This window comes from Danio rerio, chromosome 10, assembly GCF_049306965.1.
Source record: "Danio rerio strain Tuebingen ecotype United States chromosome 10, GRCz12tu, whole genome shotgun sequence".
NCBI classification, from domain to species: Eukaryota; Metazoa; Chordata; class Actinopteri; order Cypriniformes; family Danionidae; genus Danio; species Danio rerio.
The window spans coordinates 1,372,501-1,382,500 of NC_133185.1; the positions used below are offsets into that span (position 1 = coordinate 1,372,501).

Consider the following 10,000-nt stretch of genomic DNA (forward strand, 5'->3'; position numbering starts at 1 on the left):
TGCAGCTGACGCCAGAACAGCAGAAACCGCTGCTCATTCACCAACATCACTGTAGAGCTAGTGTTTGAATGATTCTCTAGCGTAATGTCTAAAGTGAAGACAAAACAGCTGATTTTTACTCACATTTTAAGATTATAATGCTGAACAGCATGAAATGCCATCAGTCTACAGAGATCTCCCAGTGTTTCTGTTGCAATCGGCATATCACAATAATCAACCCTGAAAAAGAAAAGGCAAACACTAGCAGATTACTGTGGTATAAATACAGCACTACAACAGACAGTATAAAAGAAAGAGATTGACTTAGGGGGCTTTCACACTAGCCCTTTTGTTCCGCACCCAGGTTCGTTTGACATTAAAATACTGTACATTTATCTAGTGTGAACGTCCATTATAAAAAATAACTGCAGTAAACTGAAGTAAAACTGTAGTACAACAGCACTATGTAAAAGTATAACTGCAGTAAAATTAAGTACAATTGCAAACATGCATTACAATGAAGTATAAACAGTTCAAATGCAGTACAATACAGTTCAACAGCAGTATAAGTCGCAGTATACTGGAGTAAAAACAAGTCAGCTTTGTCTTTACTGCACTTGTGCTGCTGTAGTCTAATATGTCAATGGTGTGCTAAGAACTGTACTGCACTTGTGCTTCAAGGGAAATTCAATACAGCTGCAAAACTGCAGTATAATCAGGTATAAACACGGTCCAACTCCAATACAATAAAGTTGAACAGTAGTAAAATCTGCAGTACAACTGAAGGAACAGTAAATGAACTGAGCGGGCCAATATAGTGATGTGATATAACATTTCCTAAGGCTCAGTCGCTTTATCAATCAGGGGTTGCCACAGTGGAATGAACCACCATCTATTCCAACATATGCTTTACACAGTGGATGCCCTTCCGGCTGCAACCCAGTTCTGGGAAACACCCATACACACTTACATTCACACACACACTCATACACTACGGCCAATTTAGTTCATCAATTCCCCTAAAGCGCATGTGTTTGGACTGTGAGGGAAACCGGAGCACCCGGAGGAAACCCACGCCAACACAGGGAGAACATGCAAACTCCAAAAATTAAAAAGTTACTTATTTTTGGGCCATATAGCTGTTAAATATTTCAGTTTTCCTGTATTTTTGATGAAACTAATGTGGCCCTGCTGATCAGAACAGGCTGCAGACTGATGTGTAGAGCTGTAGTGTGCATGTAACTCTGGACGTTCTCTCTCATGCTTAAAATCTCAAATCTGTGTGTGTGTGTGTGTGTGTGTGTGTGTGTGTGTGTGTGTGTGTGTGTGTGTGTGTTTCTTAGATCTCAGGAAAACCTTCGACCAGGAGCCTCTGGGCAAGGAAGTGTCTCTGGAACAGGAAGTGCTGCTGCAGTGCCGCCCGCCTGAAGGAATACCAGCAGCTGAGGTACCACAACACACACACTTAGACACTTGCGCGTGCATGCACACACACACACACTAAAACGCACACATACTCACTGACTCAAATACACACACACACACACACACACACATGCATAAACACACATGCATGTGCACACACACTCAAACACTTACTCACATACACACACTCAAACACGCACCTACCCAGACCCGCACACACATAAACAGAGGAGCTCACATACTGTATACACACATTACACACACAATAAACACACACTCAATGACTCAAACACGCTTTCTCTCTCACACACGCATACACATGCATATTCATTCATTCTCTCTTTCTCACTTACACACACACACACACACACACACACACACTCACACCCAGCAGCAGCACTCTGGTCTGATGAGTTGTTCGTTGGCTCAGAGATGAGCGTGTGTGTGTGTGTGTGTGTGTGTGTGTGTGTGTGTGTGTGTGTGTGTGTGTGTGTGTGTGTGTGTGTGTGTGTGTGTGTGTGTGTGTGTGTGTGTGTGTGTGTGTGTGTGTGTGTGTGTGTGTGTGTGTGTGTGTATATGTGTGTGTGTGTGTGTGTGTGTGTGTTCAGGGCTGATCTCTGGCCGGCTGATGTGGAGATAACTCAATCACCTCAACTAAATGTCAGACTGTGTGGAGAAACATTTACCTCAGTGCCACCTGTTAATTCCTGTTTAGCATCGACTGGACGCATCGATCCGCCTGTCGGACAAACTCCGGCCAAACTTTGAGCTAAACAGGATTAATGGCGAGCGGCAGTAAAGGATTTCTCCGTCTTTACAATGACAAAGAGTGTGGGATGGAGAGCGAATCCTCCTGCAGGCCGACTTAAGCCACTCAATGGGCACATTTGATGGAGGTTTAGTGTTCAGTGCGAGGCTTTGGGCTGTGTTTAATCATCACTGCACGTGTTTGACCACCACTCCTGAAGGGGTAGTTCACTAGACATGAACATTTTCTCACTATTTACTGCCTCTCAAGTGGTTCCAGGTTCGCTCTTCTGTTTTCAGATGCTGTGATCATTGACATCCTTGATTAGTAAAAACAATACAAAACAGTCTCATTGTGAAAATGTACCCCTGTCTGCATTTGTGGAGAGCATGAATTATGTATCCAGAGGAATATATCTTTAAAACGAACGCTACGGGGTGGTATGACGCCGCTGATGGGTTCTGTTTCTTTTCGCTCTTCCAGCTGACCACTTACCTTCATGTTGACAGCTTTTCCATTGTAACTTGTTTGCCTAGTGGCTTGTATGTTGGCAAACTTGAGAGAGCTGAAGTGATGAAGGGGTTTGAGTCCAGCAAAGAATGATTCCTAAAAGCAAAAATAAAACATGCAAGTAAATAACAAAGTGAGAACGTGGTAAGATCTGAAAACGTAGTAAAAATCAGACGGTCATGAGGACTTTTTTCTGGATTGCTTTTGACAACATTGTCTGTTGGGTTTAGGGAAGGGGTGGGCGGGTCAAGCGGTGCTTTTGAAAACACTGTCGGTTGGGTTTAGGGAAGGGGGTGGGCGGGTCAATCGGTGCTTTTGAAAACACTGTCGGTTGGGTTTAGGGAAGGGGGTGGGCGGGCAATCTGTGCTTTTGAAAACACTGTCGGTTGGGTTTAGGGAAGGGGGTGGGCGGGTCAATCGGTGCTTTTGAAAACACTGTCGGTTGGGTTTAGGGAAGGGGGTGGGCGGGCAATCTGTGCTTTTGAAAACACTGTCGGTTGGGTTTAGGGAAGGGGTGGGCGGGTCAAGCGGTGCTTTTGAAAACACTGTCGGTTGGGTTTAGGGAAGGGGGTGGGCGGGTCAATCGGTGCTTTTGAAAACACTGTCGGTTGGGTTTAGGGAAGGGGGTGGGCGGGTCAATCGGTGCTTTTGAAAACACTGTCGGTTGGGTTTAGGGAAGGGGGTGGGCGGGCAATCTGTGCTTTTAAAAACACTGTCAGTTGGGTTTAGGGAAGGGGGTGGGCGGGTCAATTGGTGCTTTTGAAAACACTGTTGGTTGGGTTTAGGGAAGGCAGTGAGCGAGTCAATCCGTGCTTTCGAAAACACTGTCGGTTGGGTTTAGGGAAGGGGGTGGGCGGGTCAATTGGTGCTTTTGAAAACACTGTCAGTTGGGTTTAGGGAAGGGGGTGGGCGGGTCAATCCGTGCTTTCGAAAACACTGTCGGTTGGGTTTAGGGAAGGGGGTTGGCAGGTCAGTTGGGGCTTTTGAAAACACTGTCGGTTGGGTTTAGGGAAGGGGGTGGGCGGGTCAATCTGTGCTTTCGAAAACACTGTCGGTTGGGTTTAGGGAAGGGGGTGTCAGCGGGTTCAGTCGTTGCTTTTGAAAACACTGTCATTAGGGTTTAGGGAAGGCAGTGAACGGGTCCATCTGTGCTTTCGAAAACACTGTTGGTTGGGTTTAGGGAAGGGGGTGGGCGGGTCAGTTGGGGCTTTTGAAAACACTGTCGGTTGGGTTTAGGGAAGGGGGTTGGCAGGTCAGTTGGGGCTTTTGAAAACACTGTCGGTTGGGTTTAGGGAAGGGGGTGGGCGGGTCAATCTGTGCTTTCGAAAACACTGTCGGTTGGGTTTAGGGAAGGGGGTTGGCAGGTCAGTTGGGGCTTTTGAAAACACTGTCGGTTGGGTTTAGGGAAGGGGGTGGGCGGGTCAATCTGTGCTTTCGAAAACACTGTCGGTTGGGTTTAGGGAAGGGGGTGTCAGCGGGTTCAGTCGTTGCTTTTGAAAACACTGTTGGTTGGGTTTAGGGAAGGGGGTGGGCGGGTCAGTTGGGGCTTTTGAAAACACTGTCGGTTGGGTTTAGGGAAGGGGGTGGGCGGGTCAATCCGTGCTTTCGAAAACACTGTCGGTTGGGTTTAGGGAAGGGGGTGGGCGGGTCAGTTGGGGCTTTTGAAAACACTGTCAATTGGGTTTAGGGAAGGCGGTGGTAGGGTCAATCAGTGCGTTTGAAAACACTGTCGGTTGGGTTCAGGTAAGATGGTACGCCGGTCAATCGGTTCTTTTGAAAACACTGTCGGTTGGGTTTAGGGAAGGGGGTGGTTTGGGGTACGGCCAGTCAGTTAGTCAGTGCAGAGCGGCCTCTAGTGGATTTACTCGTGAACAGCAAGCGTAAATGGCACTCACAAGAGAATTTTGAGATCTGAAAAAGCGTACACAACATTCTCGGGTGGATTTGCCAAAAAAAAGTGTATGAGTGTGCGTGTGTGAATGACATATGGCGGAATAGTTGGTGGTTCATTCCACTGTGGTGACCCCTGATAAATAAGGGACTAAGCCAAAAATGAATGAGCGAATGCTAAAGTAAATCAACAGATCAAATGCATTTTGAAATGAATCACTTATTTGTGACATTATTTCAGAAATCAGAAATGATTGGGTTGTGCAGATCAGACTTTATCCTGGCCTGACGCAGACTGTGCTCTTATACTGATGCGCATGTGCACGACATCTGAAATCGGAGCTGGTGAACCTGCTGTTCGCTGCGGGCTGCTGGAGTATTGCAGAAGTTTGTCCGTCTGCAGATAAGCAGCTCTTTCATGCTGTTCTGCTGCTCTTCACGCGGGTCTGGATGCCGTCGAGTGTTTCTGAAAGATCACAGAGCGACTGATCGGCTTCTCCCCGGCCGCAGGCACAGCGGTTTATTTACTGAAACACACTCATGTTTAGGAGATTTGAGCTCACTCTGAAACACGCATCAGCAGATCTGAAGCATTAGTGCATTAGAAGGAGCAGTCATGAATGATGCAGATTTATGTCTACACGCTCTTTTCACTTAGTCTTTGTGTCTTGTTTATAGTGCACATTTCCAAAACTTCCTACATAGAGAAACAAAATTAAATCTAGTAAAAGAAATGCTTTATTTTAATAAATAATAAGTCAAAATTCAGTGAATTTTTCTTTAAAACAAGCAAAATAATCTGTCAGAGATTTTAGATATTTTGGCAATAAACAAGACTAAAACTCAGAGTGAGAACAGCAGAGCTGCAGTTGAGTGGATCATCAGTCAGGTTTGTTGCTAATGCTGTGATGTCTCTCAGATCTGGTCAGTTCTGCTGTTTTCCTCCTGTAGATAATGTCTGAAAGCGGTGTGTGTGTGTGTGTGTGTGTGTGTGTGTGTGTGTGTGTTTGCTTGCTTGTATGTGTGTTTGTTTGCATGTTAATTTGTGTGTGTGTGTACATGTGTGACTTGTGTGTACTTGTTTGCTTACGTGTGTGTGTGTGTGTGTGTGTGTGTGTTTGTTTGTTTGTTTGTTTGCGTGTTTGTGTTTTTGTGTTGTGTGTGTGTGTGTGTGTGTTTGTGTGTGTGCGTGTGTGTGTGTGTGTGTTTGCATGTTTGTTTTTGTGTGTGTGTGTGTGTGTGTGTGTGTGTGTGTGTGTGTGTGCCTGTGTGACTTGTGTGTGTTTGTTTGCTTGCATGTGTGTGTGTGTTTGTATGTATGCGTGTGTATGTGTTTGTGTGAGTGTAAGTGTGTGTGTGCGTGTGCTTGTCTGCATATGTTTGTGTGTGTGTGTGTGTGTGTGTGTGTTTGTGTTTTTCTGTGTGTATGCATGTGTTTGTTTGTATGTTTGTGTGTGTTTGCTTTTTTGTTTGTTTGTTTGTTTGTTTGTTTGTTTGTTTACTTGTGTTTGTGTGTGTGTGTGTGTTTATTTGCCTGTTTGTTTGTGTGTGAGCGTGTGTGGTTTGTGTGTGTTTGTTTGTTTGCATGTGTTTGTGTGTGTGTTTGTTTGCTTGCAGTTGTGTGTGTTTGTTCTGTGTGTATGTTTGTATGTATATGTGTGTTTGTGTGCGTGTGTGTGTGTGTCTGTATGTGTGTGTGTGTGTGTTTGCTTGTGTGTGTGTGTGTGTGTGTGTGCATGTGAGTGTGTGTGTGTGTGTGTGTGTGTGTGTGTGTGTGTGTGTGTGTGTGTGTGTGCGCGCGTGTTTGTGCGCGTGTGCATATACTTGTGTTTGTGTGTGTGTGTGTGTGTGTGTGTATGTATGTGTGTGTGTGTGTGTGTGTGTTCAGCACTAGTCTCTTCTGTCAGCTGGGTTTGAGCTCTGTGAATGAGCCACACTTAAGCAAACACGTGTGAAAGCCCCAGTGCATTGTGGGTCAGACGAGAGCGCCTCTCCAGGGAGGATGTTGATTGGTGCAGGAGTTTCCTTTCATCCGCTCTGAAAGGAGCCACGCTTGACCTGGAAAAGCCCAGTTAAGTGACCAGTCGACGGTGTTTTTCTGCAGGTGGAGATGCTGACTGAACAAACGGGCCGCAATCAAGAGCGAGCCGCAATCCCACAGACAAATCCACCACGTCTCCTCCTCCTTTTAAAGAAACGCAGCCCAGCAGCACTCTTTGGCAGCAGAGAGATCTCACTTTCACATTAAAAGCAATTTGTGTCTGGGAGAATTGTACATCACAGATGGCGCCCGCTTCATTCCTCTGGCAGATTTCTGCTGAAGTTATTTCCCGGCGTTTGTTTGTGCCATTATGTTCCTCGTCTCAGACGTGATTAGATCATCATATATGCACTTTTTCATTTTCTCTAATACTCTCGATCCTTGTAATGCTATTTATTTCATTCAGAGTGGCGGATTTCGATTATTGAGCGCACGTATTGTGTAAATAAGAGTCTGCACTGCAGAAACAAAGTTTGTTTTAGTGAAGAATGAGGTTTAAAACTCTCTGCACTGCAACAAAAAAAAGCATTTGTTACTCAGCATTGTTGACTTTTTCTAAAAATGCTTAAATGAACAAGCATGTTCTAGACAAGTAACTAATATTGTTTTGTTTTCAGAAATAATGAGTCAAAATGAAGTGAGTTTTTCCTCTAGAGGGCCATGAAATCTCCCGTTTCAGCAGGGTGTTTTTACACCTCTAGTTTGGAAAAAGTCAGGAAAGTGGGTGTGTCTAGCTCGGTTTGGGGGGGAGGGAAAGGGGGAGGGAAAGGGGGAAGGATTTGAATAAAAATGGGAGTTCCCATTTGGGCATGTGCTGATTTTCACAGAGGAAAAACAAACACGCATGCAGGGGAGAAAGACAGTGTGTTTAATGATGGTGGAATGTTTGATACAGCACGTCGTATAAGAGAAAAAGCCTCTGCATTTCTCGGTAACTCAGATGCACTCTGCAGGTCAGAAAGCCGTGTGTGTGTGTAGACTATCCTGTCACTAAATGTGGCGAAAATTAAACACGACGGTCGGTAATAGTTTGCTTACAGTGTTCACGTGTTTACACTTAGAGACAGGGCCGTTGCGTCCATAGAGGCGACCTAGGCAGACACCTAGGGCGGCAGTATAGAGAGGGCGCCGTCCGCGACACCTCCCTTACCACCCGCGTCCTCAATTATGTCCGCGACACCTCCCTCACCACCTGCGAACTCAGTTATATTCGCACATAGGCAACAGAATAGAGAGGGCGGCGTCAGCGACACACCCCTCAGCACCCGCGCGTCCTCAGTTATATCCACGCATAGGGCGGCAGTAAAGAGGTCCGTGACACCCGCGCGCCCTAACTCATTTATATCCACGCATAGGGGGCAGAATAGAGGTCCGTGACACCTCACTTCATTTTCATAACCGGTCACTTTCATTTGCACATCGGGGTTGAGGGTGGCTTGCTCCGGCCCTGCTTAGAGAGTAGCGTTTACACCGGATCTTTCAGTCCATAATATTGTAGTGATGTTAATTGAGTAATGTTAACTGAGTAACTTAGAAATCATTTTGACTAAGGTCTGTCTTTAAACACTGAAAGAGTACAGCTGACCATACAAGCTATAACTTTGCCATATGAATGAACTAAGAAAGGGCGCTGATCGCACACACTTACCAAACCTGGAGTCGCGTCTTTATTAAAAGGAGACAAGCAGCAAATCCGGATTTCACCATTTCCAGATGAGAGACGCTCTCGGGTAAAAAATTTTCAGTACAAACGTATTTCTGCCACGCTTCGCGTGCACTGATCCACACGTGAGTCCAGCAGTGCTCTCATAGAGAGAAAATGAAAACAAAACCTTCACTGCAGCACATTATAAACACAACACTGACGACCCGTAACTCCAAACAATTCATGTTCTTTTCCCACTTCTTTTGGCAACACAACGTGGCGTCTCTTTGTCTGAACACTGTTTCAGGTACAGTCTTCGAAGCTAGCATGCATGTTAATGAAGTTGCAGTGCATACACAATAGAGCGCGCTAATGGGTTTGAACCAAGTCTTACTCATGCATTAATGCAGCACACTCAGAGACGTAATAAGGAACTCCCAGGTACAGACGTCCAGGCTACACGCTGGAATACACGCTAAGATCTCATGGCTGTGACGCAGCTTCAAAAATTCGTTTCAAACCGGTAGTAGGAATTTGCTCGCAATAACACAAAAACAACCAATGTTCACTTTTTAGTGATATATCTGTGTCCTAATAGTGTTTATAGCAGTGTGGGACACATATATGACTGTCAACAGCTCAACACATGTGTTCTGGTGTTTCGTGACCCTTTAAAACAAGCAAAATAATCTGCTAATAGGGTAAGCACAGTAGAGATCTGCGCAGGACTGAAGGTTTTATTCCGCACCGGACCGTTCCCGCCGTATATTCAGTCTTCATTCACCCGCTGCCCAACCCACCCTATTTTCTACCCGATCCGACTGTTCCTGCTAAATTTAGATCTGATTTCCAAAATCTCACGTTAAAATTAGGTACTATTGAAAGACATAACAGATTAAAGTGTTGGTTGTGCAAGGATTATAGGCTCAATCCAGTAGGTTGTGCAAGCCTAGTCCAGTTTTTAGATGGACATTGAGTTTTTAAGGCCGTAGGGGCGATTTCAGCCATAGCCAGCAGATGACCAGCGTATCCCAGCATGCACCTCTCCAAACACGATAGCCGCCCACTCCTCTTCTTCTGGAAGCTCACTGAACACTCGGTCGCTCCACTGGGGTTTAATAAACTCTTCATTACAGAGCCAAACTGGCCAGATCTGAGATGAATCACCACATTATTAACTTTGATTTAGAGAAATGATCTAAAAGAACTCCTCCTATGAATGATGAACGTGTTATAAATAATGCTTTTATATAACATGTTACCTTAAAGAAGTTGCTTCAGCGATGCTAAATAATATTTTAGGATTGTATAATTAATGTGGATGTGACCAGTTTCACCGTATACTGACTGAGAATATGTTATAGTAACTAATCTGCTGTGGCGATCCTGTAGTTGCTATGGTAACAGAACACCGATAATAATTAATCTGTTGTGTTGATTTTATTGTTGCTATGGTAACACTACAACTATAGCAACTCATTTGTTGTGGTGATTTCGTAGTTGCTATGGTAACACTACAACTATAGTAACTAATCTGTGGTGGTGATTCTGTAGTTGCTATGGTAACACAACAACTACAGTAATTAATCTGTAGTGGGAATTCTATAGTTGCTTTGGTAACACAACAAAAATAGTAAATAACCTGTTGTGGTGATTTTATTGTTGCTGTGGTAACACAACAACGATAGTAATGAATCTGTTGTGGGGATTCTATAGTTGCTATGGTAACAACAACTATCGTAATTAATCTGTTGTGGTGATA

At 44.8% G+C, this 10,000-nt stretch overlaps 1 protein-coding gene across 6 annotated transcripts in view; it reads left to right on the forward strand.

The window, feature by feature from the left end:
- unc5cb (unc-5 netrin receptor Cb) overlaps positions 1 to 10,000 on the forward strand; it is a 256,956-nt gene that overhangs the window by 182,212 nt on the left and 64,744 nt on the right. For all 6 annotated transcript variants that reach the window (XM_073914032.1, XM_073914033.1, XM_073914034.1 and 3 more), the window contains 1 exon segment: positions 1,323 to 1,426. In XM_073914032.1, coding sequence (XP_073770133.1) covers positions 1,323 to 1,426 — 104 coding nt within the window.